Here is a 21,470-nt window from a genome sequence, read left to right as displayed (position 1 = left end):
CACCTGGCCCTAACCCACCAGGATAAAAAAGACACATACGTTCGGATGCTGTTCATAGACTTCAATTCAGCATTCAACACAATCATCCCTCAGAAACTGATTGGAAAGCTGAGCCTACTGGGCCTGATCACCTCCCTCTGCAACTGGATCCTAGACTTCCTGACTGGGAGACCTCAGTCAGCCCGGATCGGAAGCAGCATCTCCAACACAATCACACTGAGCACGGGAGCTCCCCAGGGTTGTGTGCTCAGTCCACTGCTGTTCACTCTGCTGACCCATGACTGTGCTGCAACACACAGCTCGAACCATATCATCAAGTTCGCTGATGACACAACTGTGGTGGGTCTCATTAGCAAGAACGACGAGTCAGCTTACAGAGAGGAGGTGCAGCGGCTAATGGACTGGTGCAGAGTCAACAACCTGTCTCTTAATGTGAACAAAACAAAAGAGATGGTTGTTGACTTCAGGAGGGCATGGAGCGACCACTCCCTGCTGAACATTGACGGCTCCTCGGTAGAGATCGTAAACAGCACCAAATTTCTTGGTGTTCACCTGACGGAGAATCTCACCTGGTCCGTCAACACCAGCTCCTTAGCAAAGAAAGCCCAACAGCGTCTCTACTTTTTGTGAAGGCTGAGGAAAGTCCATCTCCCACCTCCCATCCTCATCACATTCTAGAGGGGTTGTATTGAGAGCATCTTGAGCAACTGCATCACTGCCTGGTTCAGAAATTGCACCATCTCGGATCGCAAGACCCTGCAGCGGATAGTGAGGTCAGCTGAGAAGATCATCGGGGTCTCTCTTCCCGCCATCACGGACATTTACACTACACACTGCATCCGCAAAGGAAACAGCATTATGAAGGGCCCCATGCACCCCTCATACAATCTCTTCTCCCTCCTGCCGTCTGGGAAAAGGCTTCAAAGCATTCGGGCTCTCATGACCAGACTATGTAACAGTTTCTTCCCCCAAGCTATCAGACTCCTCAATACCCGAAGCCTGGACTGACACCTTGCCCTACTGTCCTGTTTATTATTTATTGTAATGCCTGCACTGTTTTTGTGCACTTTATGCAGTCCAGTGTAGGTCTGTAGTCTAGTGTAGCTTTCTCTGTGTTGTTTTTATTATTACATAGTTCAGTCTAGTTTTTTGTACTGTGTCATGTAACACCATGGTCCTGAAAAACGTTGTCTCATTTTTACTATGTACTGTACCAGCAGTTATGGTCCAAATGACAATAAAAGTTGACTTGACTTGACTATTGCAGTGTACTGCTGCCCCGGAGTTAACTAATTACATGACATATGCAGGTGATATTAAACCTGATTGTGATACTGAACACAGCTTTTATATTTAAATCCATGTTGTTAAAATACATCTAAAATACAAATGTTCCAGCACCAGCCCCTGTGGCACACCACTGGTTACATACTTTCAATCAGAGAAACATAGTTCTATACCACTATTCCCTGCTTCCTATCACCAAGCCAATTTTGGATCCAAGAAAGCCGCTTGCTATGGATCCCATTTGCCTTAATCTTCTCCTAATCAGCCTACCATGTAGCACCTTGTTAAATGCCTTATTAAAGTTACCTACCTTCACCACCACTACCAAAATCTAAATAAATAAATCGGGTTTCCCCATCACAAGGCCAATTTGATGATCAAATCTGTCCCTGCTTTCTAAAGGACCATAGATCTTGTCTCTCAGTCTTATTTCTTCAAAACATTTCCTGCCACTACTGCCTTAGGACCACTGCCCTTCTAAAATAAAGGAAGAACATCAGGTAACAATGGTCTTCTAGTACCTCATTTGTATCTAACAGATGTGCAAATGCATCTATCAGGGCACCAGCAATCTCCTCTCTTGCTTCCCATTGCATTCTAGGATAGATCTCATCCATCCTTAAACTGGGCAGTGTTTATCTACTTTTAAATATTTTGTCTTCTCAATACCTGCAATGCTCCAGACAATCAATATAAACCTTCCTGAATTCCCTATACTCTGTCTTTCTCCTTGACCAAATACAACCAAGTGGTATTCACTAAGGACCTTCCCCATATCCCCTGGCTCTACATATAGATTACCCTCAGGATTCTACTTGATCTAACCTAGAAAGGATACTTCACAATTTCTTTCTGCCCTCCTCATTTCCTTCCTAAATACTCTCCGACAGCCACGTATTTCTCAAGGGACTTGCTTGATTGTAGATGTCTATATCTGACTAATACTTTATTGTTTATATTGTTCAAACATTCAATAACCTTTGTCATCCAAGATTTCCTAACCTTTTCATCTTTTTCTTTCATGCAAAGCCATATATGCTGTTCCCATAATCTTGTTAATTCTCAAAGAACGCCCACTTGCAAGATATTGCTTTACCCACAAGCATCTGCTCCTGATCTATTTTACAGGACCTCTCTTGTGCCTCTGAGTCAGTCTTTTCCCAATTCAGGATATCAAACTGAAGACTAACATTATCTCTTTCCATAACTAGCCTGATAGTTAAAGAATTCTGGAAACTGTTTCCCAAATGATTCCCTACTGCCACTCTACAACCATCTGATTTTATTTCCGAAGATGAGGTAAAATATTGCTAAGTTAAATTGAAAATATGTGGAAGTAACCTGAAATTAAAAAAATGATAATACATTTTATGGTACTGATTTTCATGCCTATTGCTGGGAAAAATAGGAAGTAAGAAAATAGGGAAAAATCTGCCATGTTTTTCATCTATATCATGTCTATTGCCATTGTCAATACCTCCATAGTAAGCAACTATACCTTATAGTTCATTCTAAATAAAGATAAAAGAGAAGATAAGGATCCTACATTTTTATAATCGATTGCTTGGATCTATTTGGTTTATCAAACAGTGAGTTTGATAAACCAATAAAACATCTCCTCCAAAATCTTCATCAGTGCAGGAGCACCACAGGGATGCATACTTAGCCCCCTGCTCTACTCGCTTTACACCTATGACTGTGTGACTTAAGTACAGCTCCAAAACCATACAGGTTTGCTGATGACATCACTGTTGTGGGCTGTATCAAAAGTGTGATGAATCTCCACACAAGAGGGAGATTGTAAATTTGGCTGAGTGGTGTAATAACGACCCCTGACTGATTGTAGACTTCAGGAGAGGGAAACCAGAGGTCCATGAGCCGGTAACTATCGGAGGATCAGAGGTGCAGAGGGTTAGTAACTTTAAATTCCTGATTGCCACTATCTCAGAGTACCTGTCCTAGACCAATCATGTAAATATAATTGCGAAAAAAGTACAACAGTGCCTGTACATCCTCAAGAGTCTGCGGAGAATTGACATATCATGAAAAACCTTGGCAAACTTCTATACATGTGTGTTGGAAAGTGTGGTGACAGACTGCATTATGGCCTGGTATGGGAACATCAATGCCTTTGAGCAGAAAATCCTATAGAAGGTAGTGGATTTGTCCCAGTACATCATGGGTTAAACCCTCCCAACCATTGAGCACATCTATGTGGAAAAGCAGCATCCATCATCAAAATCCTCACCAACCAGCTCCTGCTCTTTTCTTGCTGCTGCCACCAGGTGGAAAGTACAGGTGCATCAGGATTTACACCACCAGGATGAAGAACAGTTACTACTTCTCGGCCATCAGGCTCTTGAACAAAACAGAGTAAGTACACTCATTCTAATTCTGATGTTCCCACAACCAATAAGCTCACTTTAAGGACTTTTTAATCTACAGTTTGTAGTTTTTTCATGTACTCATTACTTATTGCTATTTATTTATAGTTGCATTTGCACAATTTTTTGTTCATTGATCCTGTTTACAGTTGCTGTTCTATAGATCTGTTAAGTATTTCTGCAGAAAAAGAATCTCAGGGTTGTGTGTGGTGACGTACTCTGATAATAAACTTTCCTTTGAACTTTTTTATTTTAAACTAAACAAATAACTATTTCATACTGAAATGATTTGCTAACAGAATTGCCAAGATAATAATTTAAATGTTATTAATGAGTAGAATACTTACAGCTCTCTATTTCAAGAGTACAGTTCTGTTCATCAAGAGGGTACCTTCGTAAATCCATCATGCAAGCAGCTGTTGTGGTAATTCTGCAGAGAAAATGAAGATTATAATTCAATAAAGAATTGGATCATAAATACTTATTTTGGCAATTTCAAGACCTTTTTTAGTGTGCTATAAATCCTTAAACTTTTCTCTGCTTTAGACCGTTGTATTAGGTTACAGGGACAAAAAAAGATTTGAAGATCCTTGTGGATTATCATCGAATTAATGAGGCATTATCATGAAAGGAATATAATACATTTTCAGTTTCAATATCCACTAGTAAAGACCATGAGGTACATTTAGTTAAATCTGCACAATGATTTAACACAAGTTCATTTATAGGCTACTCACTTCTGAATTAAAAGATGTTAGCTTTTATTTATAAATCCAGAGACATAAACACACAATTTAGGCTGGCACTTCAGTAGAATAATGGAAGGTTTAACTTTATTCCATTATTATCATTATCATTATTCCAGGTGTTGATTCATGCCCTGAGCTCATCTGCCTTTCCTATGATATCTTCTGCATTGAAATATACGCAGCTCAGGACATTAGTCACACCATGCTCAACCTTTTGATTTCTGACTTTGCCTGAAGGCTTAACAACGTCTGTCTCTCCACTAACTGTTCTGGCACTCTCTTTCCCATTCCCCTGCAACCCTAGTTTAAACCCCACCACCAATGCAGCACTAGCAAAGCTTCCCTTCCAGTTCAGGTGCAAACCGTCCCTTCTGTACAGGTCTCACCTTCCCTAGAAGAACATAGAACATAGAATACTACAGCACAGTACAGGCCCTTTGGCCCACAATGTTGTGCTGACCCTTACACCCTGCCTTCCATATAACCCCCCACCTTAAATTCCTCCATATACCTGTCTAGTAGTCTCTTAAATTTCACTAGTGCATCTGCCTCCACCACTGACTCAGGCAGTGCATTCCATGCACCAATGACTCTCTGAGTAAAAAACTTTCCTCTAATATCCCTCTTGAACTTCCCACCCTTTACCTTAAAGGCAAAGCCTCCTGTATTGAGCAGTGCTGCCCTGGGGAGGAGGTGCTGACTGTTCACTCTATCTATTCCTCTTAATATCTTATATACCTCTATTATGTCTCCTCTCATCGTCCTTCTCTCCAAAGAGTAAAGCCCTAGCTCCCTTAATCTCTGATCATAATGTATACTCCCTAAACCAGGCAGCATCCTGGTAAGTCTCCTCTGTACCCTTTCCAATGCTTCCACATCCTTCCTATAGTGAGGCGACCAGAACTGGACACAGTACTCCAAGTGTGGCCCAACTAGAGTTTTATAGAACTGCATCATTACCTCGCGACTCTTAAACTCTGTCCCTTGACTTATGAAAGCTAACATTCCATAAGCTTTCTTAACTACCCTATCTACCTGTGAGACAACTTTCAGGGATCTGTGGACATGTACCCCCAGATCCCTCTGATCCAAAAATCTGACGCCACACCACCTAAGCCACGTGTTTATAATCTTCCTATTTCTGGCCTCATTAATATGTGGCAGGGGTAGCAGTCCCAGTCAATATGAGGAAAGCTAAAATCATCTACTATAAAAATCTGTGTTTCCTGCAGCAGGAGCTCCTACCCTTTAACATACCACCTAACTCCCTGAATTCACTTTAGAGAACCTTGTCACCCTTTCTACCTATGTCATTGGTACCTACATGGACCATGACCTCTGGCTGTTCCTCCTCCCACTTAAGAATGCTGAAGACTCGATCCAAAATGTCCCAGACCCTGGCACCCAGCAGGCAACAACCTATTTGGGAATCTCATTCTCGTCCACAAAACCTTTTTGTTCTCATATTGAAACCCCTATCACCATAGCTCGCCTCTTGCACCCCCCCCCCTTTCCCTTCTGAGCCACAGAATCAGTTCTAAAGACCTGACCGCTGTGGCTTTCCTCTGCTAAGCCACTCCCCCAACAGTATCCAAAGTGTTATACCTGTCGTTGGAGGGAATGGCTTTAGGTGTATTTTGCATTGGCTGTTTAACCTCTCTATCCTTTTTGACTGTCACCCAGTTTGCTGTATCCTGCAGCTTGGGTCTAACTACCTCCCAACATGTCCTACCTATCACCCCGAGGCTTCCGAATGACTGGGAGTTCATCTAATTCCATCTCCGACACCTTAACTTGGAGTGGTAGAAACTGCAACTAGACGCACTTCTTGCAGGTGAAGTTGTCAGGGATGTTGAAGGCTTCCCTGCTTTTACACATCTCACAGGAGGAGCATTCCACTAACCTGCCTGGCATCCCTACTGTTCTAATGGGCAAATATGAAGAAGGAAAAAGAGCAAACTGTGCAGAAAAAAATTCTATCTTCAGCTTTTTTGCCTTTTCTGACTAAAGCCACTTACTTGCTTGAGTCTCGAAGAGCTAAACCCTTAAAATCGCCACTGTAACTCTGACCACACCAACAATAGCTGCTATGACTATAGCCTATATTAACTAAATGCATGTAAATTGACAGAGGATCAATACAATTAAAATGTAAATAAAAAGGAATGGCTCAAAGCTTGGTTTTGGAAAAATGAGTTACTGTTCATGGGCACTGGCACAAATACTGGGGGAGGTGGTGGTGGTCCATTGGGATTGACATTCATTTGAAGCATTGAGGGGTCAGTGACCTAGGGATTTACTTAAACAGGTTGTAAACAGGGCTTTAACATATTGGGGGAAGGGTCAAGGGTTCTAATAACTGGAAGTCTGACAAGTTAAGAAGAAATGAGAGAGCAATGGTACAGAATAGTGAGGGGTTGAATGATAATCATTGTGTGACAAGAAAGTGAAAAAATTAACTAAAGTGTGCTGCAGAAAATTAATTGAAAGTACAATTTGTAAAAAAGTCAAAGCTGAAGACTATCTGAATGGATGTACATTTGCTACAAGACAGACAAGTTGACAGCCCAAATATTTTAATGAGTATGATCTAATAGGAATTACTAAGATGTGGTTGCAGAGTGATGAGGACTAGGGATTCAATAACTCAAGAAATTCTGCAGATGCTAGCTTCAATATCTTATGTTATTCAGTGCCAAAAGAATAGGCAATAAGGAAGCTGAGTAATGTTGTTAATCAAGACAGGTATCAGAGCAGCATCGAATAGTGATATAAACAAAGTGTAAAGTTTTGTGCATTCAGCTTGAACATAGAATAGTACAACACAGTACAGGCCCTTCGACCCACAATGTTGTGAGATCTCCCTTATCTGTACTTTTCTCCAATCATCCTGAAATTATGTCCCCCTCATATTAGTCATTTCAGGCCTAGGAAAAAGTCTCTACTCAACCTATGCATCTTATTATCTTGTAGACCTCTGTCAAGTCACTTCTCATCATCCACTGCTCCAAGGAGACTAGCTCTAGCTTGCAAAACCTATCCTCGTAAGACATGCTCTCTAATGCAGGTACCATCTTGGTAAATCTCTTCTGCACCATCCCTAAAGCTTCTGCATCCTTCCTATAACAAGAATTGAGCACAATATTCCAAGTGTAGTCTAACCAGGATTTATAGTGCTGCAACATTATCTCATGGCTCTTGAACTGAATCCACAGACTAATGAAGGCTAACACACAATATGCCTTCTTAACCAAGAGCTGTGAGGTAACATTGCAGCTTTATAAAACTGGTTAAACTACATTTGGAGTATAGTATTAAGTTCTTTTCACCTCAATATAGGAAAGATGTGGAATCTTTAAAGAGAGTGCAGAGGAGATTTACTATGATTCTGCCTAGATCAGAGAGCATGTCTTATGAAGGATAGGTTGAGCGAGCTAGGGCTTTCCTCTTTGGAGTGAAGGAAGATGAAAGGCAACTTGATAGAAGTATGCAAGATGATATGAGGTATAGACAGAATGGACAGCCAAAGTCTTTTCCCAGGGCGGAAAAGGTTAATAAGGGAGGCATAACTGAAGGTGTATGGAGAAAAATATCAAGGCGATTTCAGAGGTAGTCTTTTTACACAAAGTGGTAGGTACATGGAATGTGCTGCCAGGGCAGTGGTAGAGGCAGATACATTAGGGACATTTAAGAAACTCTTAGATAGGCACATAGATGAAATAAAATGGAGGGGTATGTGGGAGAGAAAGGTTGGATTGATCTTAGAGTAGGTTAAAGGTTCATCACAACATCATGGGCTGAAGAGCCTGCACTGCGCCGCACATGTTTAATGTACATAATAAGCCTTTCAGTATTTGAATCAATCATGATTAATCAAAAAGTTAATTGTTAAGCAATTCATTTTTTTAATCATGCACTGTATTTAATTGTCAACAATGTTGATGTCCAAAGACAGCAAGAACTTTGTATTTAGTTTAAGATAGTATATTATACATTTCATTTAATTTATTAACATTGTGATATGTGCAACATTAATCATCACTACACCACTGAATTTTAGTAATGTGTTAAAACAGCTTAATTAAAGCTTGCCTACTATGGTCATTTGCCATGTGACATGAAGGGAGTTAGCAGGTGTCAGAATGTTGATCAATCATGTAAGTAGATTTTGTTATTGATAGAGAGAATTAGGGCTGGGTGGGAAGACACTAAGAAGATATGCCTACAATTGTGTCACCAGGCCTATAGGATAGTAGAAGAGATGTAAGAACATCAATTGTTTTTTTCCTTCCTTCTTGTTTTGCTTCCTGGATTCTTTGAGCCAACTATGTCTCAAACTTTATTTGTGGCTAAGTGGTATCAAGGGAAATTTGAGGACTCAGTCATTTGCTGTTGAAAGGAATAGCAAAATGTGATAGGGAACAGCATTTTCTTGAATTGCATAAATTATTTGTTCTTGTTACTAACTCTGTAATGAAACATTTTTCTAAAACATATTGATTAGACCAGTCGCATATTGTAATAAATTACTGCTTTGTAACATCATGATACTGTTACACTCTATCATTTGCCCAATTATTACCTCCCAACGTAGGCATGGTGTCTATAGAGTGCATTTTCAAATGAAACTCCAGGCAGCAAGATGTACCCTAACACCATATCAGAGGGACTGTATCTTCTATCTCCATTCTGCTCCCAGGTGAAAACCAGATGTCAGCAGGACCTCCAGTTAAAGCTGAAAATGTAACCTTCTCAGTAATGCATTACAGATTGACCCTTGGACAGGGTGGATATGTGTTTTCATGAAACAAATGAAATGCTCCAAAAAATTTCTAGTAATTTGCAATTATTATAAAAGCATTCTGCTGCACTAGCTGAAGTACAGGCAGGAGTCAGAGGCCAAGGAGGGAGATAACCTTCAGTATCCAAGGTCAAGTGCTGAATTTGAGTGGAGAAATACTCAAGACATAGCGATCAACACAAGATGCCCAACAGTACCCCCCAGATGTTTTCATTGAATGAAAGTATTTCTCTCTCACTATAATAGGCCCCTTGGACATTCATAGTGTAATCAATTGTGATTTATGTAGAAGTCCATGTTCTCAAACAGAGTTCAATGCACCACCTAATCTGTACACTTGTGTGTCTGAACCTGTAATAGTTCTCTTGCTCGGGAAGTCAAGAACAGGGGTATGATTACTGCATTAAGGATTAGTTCCCTAAGACCAAGATGTGGAAAATATTCTTCTGCCATCGATCATTGCCTTTAGAGTAATTTACTTCACAGAGTCCAGGGAAGTAGTTGTTAAGGAGATTGAGAAGGAAAATGGAATTGGAAACCAGTTTTAATCTTAATGAATAGTAGAATTCCTACCACAGTTCTTTCTTATCATCTTATTAAAGTTCTTTTTCCTGAATTGGATGGTATTACACTTTTACTATGGTGAGCAGCAAACCAGACATATTGTGTAGAGCAGTCTCTGACAACTTTAATTTGAATGCTAGAAAGTTCAAGGTGAGAGTAAATTTAATATCTTTAGGCAGAACAGTTTGGAGTTAAATCTCCTCTTGCAGTAGGTTGAAAATCTTTTAACAAATGAAAATCCTAATCACCAGATATATCAGCTTTTGGAAAGCTGGGTACAGTTGAAGTTAGAAATTTACATACACCTTAGCCAAATGCATTTAAACTGCAGGTGCTGAAGAGACCAGTGATCCTTGAGTTGGAGGTCCGTAAAGGGCAGGAGTCACAAGGGCCAGCAAGCCCCCAGGGAACAAGATTGGAAGTCCATGCGAGTCCAGAAGTTGAGGCCCAAGGTACTTCATTGTTGAAGCTCAGTGATCCCAGAGGCTGGGTTGGTCAAGGCCTGAAGGTTAAACCTATGATTTACGAGTCTTGGGGTTGAGACTCAAAGGTCAAACCGATGACCAGCAATTGCTGGGATCAATATAGGGGTCAGCAAAGTCCAAAGCACAAAGCCAAAGGTTGAAGTCCAGAGCTCAGAGAGTCCAGAGGTAAAAAGCCTGAAAGGTCGAAGCTTGAAGTCTGTGAGTACAGAGATAGATAAGGGCCAAAGACTATTGAAGACATGATGTCAGCATGTCTAGGAATCTGTGTCAGAAACTGGAGATTGGAGGCCTGATGTATGTGAATTTGAGAATCCGGAGCCAAGGGCTGGAGGCGCAAAGGCAGCCTGCTTGATGTTGGAGGCCAGTGTGTGTGAAAGGGCGGAAGGGTGGGAAGGGAGCTTGCTTTGTTGCTATTTTGCTGCTGCTTGTGTTTTTCTGTGTTGTATGGTGTGTTGCGTTGTTGCATTGAATACTTTGGGCATGCTATGTTGGCACTGGAATGTGTGATGATACTTGTGCTCTGCACCCAGTACATCCTTGGGCTGTTGGTTGATAACGCAAACAACACTTTTCACTGTATGTTTCAATGTACATGTGATAAATGAATCTGAATCTTCTCTTTCACTCTAACCTGCATTATTCTGAAATTATAGCACTCCATTCATTAAGGCTCAATTCTCAAAATTTGCCTCTTTGTATCATTGAAAATGGTCTATAATTTGACCTAATTTCAGCTATGGATGCCCCTAATTTCAAATAGATAACATCATCTGTGCTCATTATATGTACCAATGTCTTTAACATATGCAGGGCATTTAAAAAAAAATTCTGTGATTCATGAAGAATGATCATTATACAGTGTTAAAAAATTGCATTTAAAATTCAGTGTTAGAAAGTAAAAACACAACAGTACATGACCCAATCACCTGTGCATATGTTTTTTTTCTGATCACAAATGATTTCCATGACAACTGTCTCAAGTCAGGATGAGTCTGTCTTTTGTGCTTATTTTCCTGTAATTGAATAACTGAAGTGGCTAGATGGAATTAAAACAATGATTGACTTGCTTACTGGCCCTTAAAATTAGTTATATAAGCAGATAGCTAAAAGCTAAAAACTCACAGGTGATGTAAAGAAACAATTGTTGCTAGCTACATCGATCAGGATGTTCTGCAAAATCTACTATATCTGGTAAACAATTTTACTTGTCAAAAGTCAGGCATCCATTCTGTTTAACTATAAGTAACTTGTTTCCTTTCAATCCTTTGGGAAATCTGTGATCCTTGCAAAATATCAAAATCTTACAAGTTAATGGACTACATATGCATACCCTGTCTATGTTATCTGCATACTTACTATCTACAAACATGTGTACTCACAGGTCACCGAGCAACTACTGTGGTGTCTGACAAATTCCTTTTATTGTAAGATAGATTGCATGCAATGCCTCGTGTTGACAAATATTGAAATAACAATAATTGATGCACTTCTGGCACTGGGGTCCACAATACTTCTATGGTTCAGCTTGTTATGTTCATTTAAGGATAGACTGCTTTATGTCATTAATCTCATTACTAGCACCCTTAGTGATATGTAAATTTTTTTGCTAAGCAAATCCTTAATCGATAACGAAAACCTGGTATACAAATATATTCTTGAGGTTAAGTTAACATTCATGAGTGTAGTATCTTTAACATGTACAGGAACTACTGTATGTGATTATTCCTTTCCTCCTATTCAGAAATCTGAAATTATTCATTTAAAAAAACTTAGAGCTTATAGTAAGCAGACCATATCAGTTTTCATACAATGTCTATAAAAACTATTCACCCATAACCTTGAAAATTTTCATATTTTATTGTTTTACAACATTGAATCCCAGCAGACTTAATTTGCTTGTTTTTGACACTGATCAACAGAAAAAGACTCCTTTGTGTCAAAGTGAAAATGGATCTCTACAAAGTAATCTAAATTAATTGCTAACATGAAACACAAAATAATTGATTGCGTAGGTATTCACCCTCTACAAATAAGTATTTAGCAGATGAACCTTTACAATTACAGCCTTGAGTCTGTGTGGATAGGTCTCTATCAGCTCTGCACATCTGGACACTGCAATTTTTCCCCATTCTTCTTTACAAAACTGCTGAAGCTCGTTGGATCGCGTGGGGATCATGAGTGAACAGCCCTTTTCAAGTCCAGCCACAAATACTCAATTGGATTAAGGTCTGGACTCTGACTTGGCCACTCCAGGACATTAACTTTGTTGGTTTTAGGCCATTCTTATGTAGCTTTGGCTTTATGCTTGGGGTCACTGTCTTGGAGGAAAACAAATCTTCTCCCAAGTCTCAGTTCTCTTGCAGACTGCATCAGATTTTCCTCCAACATTTCCCTATATTTTGGTGTCTTCATTTTACCTTCTACCTTCCCAAACCTTCCAGGGCCTGCCGCAATGAAGCATCCCCACAACATGATGCAGCCACTACTGTGCTTCACGATAAGGATTGTATGTTTCTTGTGTGTTTAAACGCCAAACATTGCATTTACTCTGATGGCCAAAAAGCTCAATTTGGTTTCATCAGACCATTGAACCTTCTTCCAACTAACTTCACAGTCTCCACATGCCTTCAGTGGGCTTTCTCTTTGTCATTCTCCCATAAAGCTATGACTGGGGAAGCACCCAGGCAACAGTTGTATGCACAGTCTCTCCCATCTTAACCACTGAAGCTTGAAACTCCTCCAGAGTTCTCTTGGTGGCCTCCCTCACTAGTCCCCTTCTTGCACAGTCACTCAGTTTTTGAGGACTGCTGTAGGCAGATTTGGAGCTGTGCCATATTTTTTCCATGTCTTGATAATTGACTTTACTGTACTTCAAGGGATATTCAGTGACTTGGAAATTTTCTTGTATCCATTTCCTGACTTATGCTTTTCAATAATATTTTCGCTGAGTTGCTTGGAGTGTTCTTTTGTCTTCATGTTGTAGATTTTGCCAGGATACTGACTCACAAGCAGTTGTACCTTCCAGATACAGGTGTATTTTTACTGCAATTAATTGAAATACCTTGACTACACATGGTGATCTCAATTTAACTAATTATATGACTTCTAAAACCAATTGGCTGCATGATGGATGATTTGGTGTGTCATATTAAAGGGGGTGAATACTTATGCAGTCAATTATCCTGTGTTTCATATTTGTAATTAATTTAGATCGCTTTGGGAGACCTGGTTTCACTTGACACGAAAGAGTCTTTTTCTGTTGATCTGTGTCAAAAAAAGCCAAATTAAATCCACTGTAATTCAATGTTGTGAAACAATAAAACGTGAAAACTTCCAAGGGGGTTGAATACTTTTTATAGGTACTGTACAACCCATTTGTTTGTGTTTCAAAGATTCAATTTACATTTACCATCAAAGAATGTATAAATTATACACCTTGAGATTTGTTTGCTTACCCACAAAGCAAGAAACTCAAAGAACCCAATTAAAACAAAAGACCACAACTACTGTGCTGAGAAAGAGTAATAAAAACACACATATCATGCAAACAATATGAAGAATTCCGAACCAGATTGAGTCTTTAGATGCATTTCCGGAAGTAGCAGGATTAGGCCCAAGTCTCGATCTCAGTTCATCATATTAGTGGGCCAAAAATGCTGTGAAACTCAGAGATGACAGCCACTGAAGCAGTTCACAACCTTGGTGCCACAAAGAGAGGGATGAACATCGTGGGAGAGTGAGCAAAATCAGCCCAACCCTTGCTCCGGTCCTGACACTCAGACTCCCCAGTCTATCTGTCCAAGCACTGGGTACTGCCTCACTTTAGAACCCAGATCCCGGTCATGTCACCCCTAAATCTAAAATGTTACCTGCTGAACCTGAGTCAACAAATGCCCGAATGGGAAACCCCTTTTGATTTCATATCAAACAAGAGGGTATATATAACCCTGAGGAAGTATTTATTGGAGAAGCCCCAGGGAATGTCACAGATCTCCCCTCACTGGGCAGCTCCTTGGCGTTTTCCACCCTCTTGGGGCACATGGCCAGATAATGCCCCAGTCCCCCGCAGAACAAATAACATCTCTCTTTACAGCTTCTGTCACATTCAGCAACTGAGAGGCATGTCCTGCCCAACTGCATGAGTTCCACGGCATCCAAAGTGTAGGTCGGCGAAGGATCTATAGGAGAAAATGGTAAGGTTGGAGAAGGGTGAGGGTAGTTAGGATATATACTGGGGTACTGCCGATGCCGCTCTCGCCACTCTTCAGAAAAATGGCTAAATCGATTAGTCCATTGATGTCCGGTACAGGATCGCACACTGCCAATTCATCTTTAACATTGTTGTTAAGCCCTTTGTAGAACATGACCACCAGCATCCCGGCATTCTCTAATGAGTCTCTGTATGTCCTCCCCATGGAATGCGTGGGTTTTCTCTCAGTCTTCTGGTTTCCACCCACAGTCCAAGATGTACTGGATAGGTTAATTGGTCATTGTAAATTGTCCTGCGATTAGGTTAGGGTTAAATCTGGGTTATTGGGTCTTGCTGGGTTGTGCAGCTCAAAGGGATGGGAGAGCCTAGTCTGCAATGTATTCCTCAATAAAATTTTTTAAATGATGGCAGCTAAGGAAATGGGAGAAATAAGTGGTGTTGTCTTGAACCCACATAGCAGGAAGGAGGTTTCAGAGGTGTTAAGGTTCATTAAGTTGAAAAAAAATCCCCTGGGCTAACCTAGTGCATTCTCAGATCTTGTGGGAAGCTAGAGAATAAATTGTGGAGGCCTTACTAGAGAATTTTGCTTTATCTCTAACCACAGGTGAGGTTCCAGAAGACTGAAGAATGGCTAAGGTGGTATCTTTGTTTAAAAAACGGTAGTAAAACCAAGCCAGGAAACTGTAGGCCAATGAGTCTGACATCAGTGGTGGGAAAATTGATGGAATAGAATACTGAAGGAACAGTATCTATCAATATTTAGAGACAGAGTCTCATTGGGACAGTCAGCACTGCTTTGTGCAGGTGAAGTTGTGTCTGACAAATCTCTTGGAGACCTTCAAGGAGGAAACCAAGAGGGTAGAAGAGTGAATGTTATTTATATGGACTTTAGCAAGGCCTTTGACACAACCCCATACAGAATGTTAGTCTAGAAGAGTTAAATCACATAGGATCCGGGAAAGACAGCTGGAAGGATTCATATTTGGCTCAGTGATAGGAAGGATGCATCTCAGACTGAAGGCCTGTGTAAATTGGTGTGCCATCGTTGTTTTTTATGTATGCAAACGATTTGGATGAGGACATACCAGGCACAGTTAGCTAGTTTGCAGATGATACTAAAATAAGTAGTGCTGTAAATTGTGTAGGTTATAAAAAGTTGCATGAACAGTTTAATCAGCTAGGTATGCAGGTTGAGAATTGGCAAATGGTTTTCAATCCAGATAAATAAGAGGTACTACATTTTGGGAGATCAAGCCTGGGTAAAACTTGCACAGTGAATGGAAGGAACCTGGGAGTGTCATGGAACAGAGGAATCTAGGATTGCAAGTACATACTGTAGTTCACTACAGTGTGTTGTCCCAGGTAAACAGCATAATGAAGAAGGTGTTTGGCACGTTAGTCGTCATCAGTAAGGGCATGAAGTATAGGAGTTGGGAAATTATGTTCCAGTTATATGAGACGTTGGTGAGGCTATGTAAGATTTGGAGTATTATATACAGTTTTGGTCATCTTGTAAGATGAAAGATATAATTAAATTACAAAGAATGCAGAAAATATTTTCCAGGGTGTTGTCTGACTTGGAGGCCTGAGCTACAAGAAGTTGCATAGACCAGGACTTTATTCCTCAGAATGTCAATTAAGCGGTAACCTGAAAGGTATATAACATCATAAAGGGCAGAGACAGGGTGAAATGCAGTCTTTTTGTCAGGGAGGAGTACTAAATACAAGAGAGCATCATGGTCTCAGATCAGAGGTGAGAGATTTAAAAGGGATATCAGGGGAAAACTCTTCATGCAAAAGTGTGTTTTGCATCTGGAATGAATTGACAGAAATAGTGGTTGAGGCAGGCATAATGGCACATTTAAAAGCCATCTAGATAAGTGCATGAATAAGAGAGGTTTAGAGGGCTATGGGCCAAATGCAGGCAGATGGGATTAGCTCACTGGGCATGGCACAGTTGGCATGGACAAGGGGTCTGAAAGCTCTGTTTCCATGATGAATAACTCCATAAAATGCATTTTCTCAGCAATGAGACCGATTATGCAGAAATGACCTGCCCACAAAGGATAAATACAATCTGTTTAATTTCCATCTCAATATCAAATTAATGGAAAGTATTGTTAACATGCTATTAAACTATACTTCTTTGGCAATAAGCTGTTCACCATTGTGTAGTTTTCATTTCAAAAAGCTCAGTTAGCTCTCAATCTTAGTGATACCATATTTAAAGCATAGACCAAGAAGCTGAGTTCCAGAAATGAGGCATTGGAATTACTTTAACACCATTCAGTGAATGAGGAATCTCAGAGCCATGGTGAAACTGAAGTCAAAGGACATCAAGAAGAATACACTCAGAACAGCTGGGGTCATACATTGTACAAAAAAATTATAATTGTTACGAATGCATTTTTGAAGGCCAGTCGCCTCAGTCACAGGACATCACCACAGAGATTCCTCAGCACAAAGTTCTAACTCAAGCCATCTTCAGCAGATTAATCAAAAATCATAAGCATTGAGAATTGCAATTACAATTACTCAGGAAATGAAATAGCCTATGCCTCCATGCAGAACATCTAGAAGACAATCAAGCTTTTGCTGATATTGACAACCAACATTCATGCTACAAATCCACCAAATAATCACCTCCAATAGGAGATGCTAATTATCTATGCTTAACATTCAATGGATTTACCGGTACTGAACAACTCTGCCAGATGCAAGAAAATGAATCTCAAGGTAGCATATGGTGACATACAGTATGCACTTAGATAATCAGTTTACTTTGAGGTTAGAATTGGTGTCAACATTTTACAAAACACCTCATCACAAATGCAACAAGTTCAGCCAACTACAAAAATGCAGTGGATATATGATGGACATCCTTCAATGAACGGTTCATTTCCTGACATCTCAAAATCTTCTATTTATTTATTTGTTTCTTTGTTTTATATAATATATATCTATCTACATGGCACAGACTAGAAATTTTTATGAAATTTTCTCAACTTGCTTAAACAGGTACAGTGCTACAACACCCAAGAAACTCAGCACTGTCCAGGATTAAGCAGCCAGCATGATTAGAACTCCATCCACCACTCCAAAGAATGCATTCTCTCTGCCACTTACTGAGAATTGGCATAAATTCAATGTGGTGTGTATATCCAACTTGATGAAGTAACTGTGAGAACAATTCTTTTATTCCTGGGGGGCGTAGGCTTTACAGGCTGAGCCAGCATTTAATTGCCCTATTTACTTTTGACAAGATTGTAGTGAGAAGGCTTGTTAAATTGCTGTGGTCCTTGAGCTGTGTGTATATCTACACTACCACTAGGGGTGGGTTTGCAGGATTTTGACCCAATATATATTTCCACGTCAGGATGGTGAATGGCTTGGACAGCTACTTCCAGGTGGTGTTTTTGATGCTTTTGCTGCCTTTGTCCTTCTAGCTGGTACAGGAAATAGGTTTGAAAAGTGTTTCTAATGCTGAGAAGGGCTAGGAAAGCAGGTTCATGGTGACACCAAAACCAACAGATCCCCTTATAACATTGCTCATATTTGCATAAATTCCTTTTTTTTAATTCTCCCTACATTCTCTTCAAGTTCTTCCAGATTCTCCCCATCACCTATGCGGTATGAGACATGGATAAGTTCTTCTCCAGCCTGAGAGCAGATATCTGAAACCCTAGCATCAGTCAAAGAATATAGTCTTCCAGGCAATTACTCTTTGCCTCAGAAAGCAGCATCGATCTCCTTCATTATGCTACCCCTACTCCCACTGTCTTCACATTTTCCACCCACCAGAAACGGTTCTTTTGCAATGGAGCCATACTCAGCAAGTTCATCTGCACAAATGTCAGTGATGAGGAAGTTATTGAGGAAAAATAAACAGTTGAGAAACAAGATTAATCTGCACTTGGAAAGTCTCACATTAAACAAGAATGCTCGGTATGTTTTGTTTACTTCAGAGGAGATCCTGTCTGCCCTGGATAATTATTTTGTAAGAGGTAATAAAATGTATTGATGTGGGCAGTATAGTTCATGTCATTTACATGGACTTTACTGAAGCCTGTTGCAAAGTCCCACATAGTAGACTGGTCTAAACGGTCAGAGATGATGAAATCCAAAGCAAGTTGGCAAATCTACTCTAAAATTAGTTTGGTAATTGGAGTCAGAGTGTAATGGTGGAGGGCTACTTTTGTGATTGGAAGCCTAATACTAGTGGTGTACCACAGGGATCCATGACAGAACATTTACTACTTGTTAGCAGCATTAATTTGGACATGAATTTAGAAGGAGTGATCAGTAAATTTGCATATGATATAAAAGTTGTTAATGTTGTTGATAGGGAGATGGTCATAGGCTTTTGGATGATAATGATCAATTGTTATGAAAGGCAAAGCAACTGAAGATTAATCCTGATAAGTGCACAGTGATGTACTTGGACCAGATTAGTAAGGCTAGGCCATACACAATGAATAGTAAGACAAAAGGGAATTCTGGGGAACTTAAAGACTGAGGGGTAAAGTCACAGGATTTCCAAATTGGCAGCATAGATAGATGAGGTGCTGAAGAGGGAATATAGGATACCAGACTTCTTTAGTTAGGACATAAAATTTGAGGGAGAGTTTATATTTTACAAACCTCACTCTTAAATACCTTAACTTTTATATAACATTGGTTAGGCTATAGCTGGGATATTAAACACAATATTCATCACCACACTATAGGAAGGCTGTTATTGCTTTGGAGATGGTATAGAGGAGATTCACAAGCATGTTGTCTGAGATGATGGATTTTACTCTTAATAGACTGGGTTTGTATTCCTTGCAGCAAAGGAGGCTGAGTGGGAAAACTGATCAAGGTATAAATTATGAGGGTATAATTACCAGGGTGGTTAGCAGGAGCCTTTTCCCAGAACAAAGATATCTAAAATGAGAAGGCATAATTTTAAGGCAAAGTTAAGAGATTTTATGTGGATCTGAGATAGAACTACTCTGACAGAGCAGAACTATGTTTACTCAAAGTGTTCAGAATCTGAAATGCATAGCATAAGTGTGTTCCAAAGGCAGATACTCTCACATTTTAGTGCACTTGAATTGCAGCTATAAAGCAGCTATAAAGCAAATGCTAATGAATGGGATTAACAAAGTCAGGTAAACACAAACCAATCTTCCATCCTTGGATTCACTTTACACCGCACGCTATCGGAGCAGTGCTGCCAGGATAATTAAGGACACGACCCACCCAGCCAACACACTTTTTGTCACTCTGCTCTCCGGGAGAAGGTTCAGGAGCTTGAGGATTCGTACGGCCAGATTTGGGAACAGCTTCTTTCCAACTGTGATAAGACTGCTGAACGGAACCTGACCTGGATCTGGGCCGTACCTTCCAAATATCCGGACCTGACTTGCACTACCTTACTTTCCCTTTTCTATTTTCTAATTATGATTTATAATTAAAATTTTTATTATATTTACTTCGATTTGTACTTCAGGGAGTGCAAAGCACAGAATCAAATATTACTGTGATGATTGTACGCTCTAGTATCAATTGTTTGGTGACAATAAAAGTAAAGTACTTGGTCAGCATGGACATGATGGGTCAAATACCTGAAAGCCTATGAACTTGCAGCCCCCAGACTCATCAATCAAACAGAAAAAACCTCAAATAATTGGACATCGGCAAAAACTGAAGGTCCTACACTCAGACCATCATGGTCTCTAGGTGCTTCACCAGAAATCACATTCAATTGGCCACATTCTACATGGTTGGATGGTCCAGAATGGGTTTTTCGACACAAAATTGGTTTGTTGGTAAAAGGCAGAGAATGATGAATACAGGGATTGGTTCTATCCTCTGTCGCTTTTCAATATACAGTGGATTTTGGTTAATTGGGACACATTGAGACCAGTACATATTGGCCCAACTAAGCAGCTGCCCCAATTAACAGAAATAAACAATTAAGTTTATTGGAAAAAGACTTAAAAAAAACAAATTGCTGCACTATCAATACTACTATAGTACTAGAAAACTGTATTGGCATGAGTTTCTCAGAAAAATAAGGAAGATGCAGGATAGATGTATTCCAAAAAACAAAGAAATACTCAAAAGGCAAAATAGTACAACTGTGGTTGACAAGAGAAGTCAAATTTAATGTAAAAGCAAAAGAGCAAAAAGTACAACAAAGCAAAAAATAGTGGGAAGACAGACGATTGGGAAGCTTTTAAAACCCTACATAGAGCCACTAAAGAATCATGAGGGAAAAAGGAAAATTGAAAGCCAGCAGTCAAACAATATCAAAATGGATAGTAAAAGCTTTTTCAAGTATGTAAAAATAAAAGATATGAGAGTGACCGCTAGAAAATGAGGCTGGAGAAACAATAACGGAGGCCTATGAAATGACAGATGAACCAAATGAGTATTTTACATCAATCTTCACTGTGGAAGACACTAGCAGTGTACCAGATGTTGAAGGGTGTGAGGGAAGAGAAGTGAGTGCAGTTACTATTACAAGGGAGAAGGTGCTCAAAAAGTTGAAAGACCAAAGGGTACATAAGTCACCCAGACCAGATGAACTACACACTAGGGTTCTGAAAGAGGCAGTGGCAGAGATTGTGGAGGCAGTTTCTAGTTCTTGGGTGTCAAGATCTTTGAGGATCTAACCTGGTCCCAGCATATCGATGTAGTTATAAAGAAGGCAAGACAGCTGTTGTACTTCGTTAGGTGTTTGAAGAGATTTGGCTTGTCAACAAATACACTCAAAAACTTCTATACATGTACCGTGGAGAGCATTCTGACAGGCTGCATCACTGTCTGGTATTGGGGGGGGGGGGGGGGGGGGGTGGCGGCTACTGCACAAGATGGAAAGAAGCTGCAGAGGGTTGTAAACCTAGTCAGCTCTATCTTGAGTACTAGCCTGCAAAGTACCCAGGACATCTTTAGGAAGCAATGTCTCAGAAAGGCAGCACCCATTATTAAGGACCTCCAGAA

General features: G+C 40.0%; 1 protein-coding gene across 1 annotated transcript in view; it reads right to left on the bottom strand.

The window, feature by feature from the left end:
* LOC140739195 (gamma-aminobutyric acid receptor subunit beta-2) overlaps positions 1-21,470 on the bottom strand; it is a 185,969-nt gene that overhangs the window by 58,843 nt on the left and 105,656 nt on the right. The window contains exon 5 of the mRNA XM_073067265.1: positions 4,019-4,101. Coding sequence (XP_072923366.1) covers positions 4,019-4,101 — 83 coding nt within the window. The remainder of the gene's footprint in view (positions 1-4,018; positions 4,102-21,470) is intronic.

Source organism: Hemitrygon akajei, chromosome 15 (assembly GCF_048418815.1).
Source record: "Hemitrygon akajei chromosome 15, sHemAka1.3, whole genome shotgun sequence".
Classification (NCBI taxonomy): domain Eukaryota; kingdom Metazoa; phylum Chordata; class Chondrichthyes; order Myliobatiformes; family Dasyatidae; genus Hemitrygon; species Hemitrygon akajei.
Note: the sequence above shows the minus strand (reverse complement) of the source record. Positions and strands in the feature narration are given on the sequence as shown.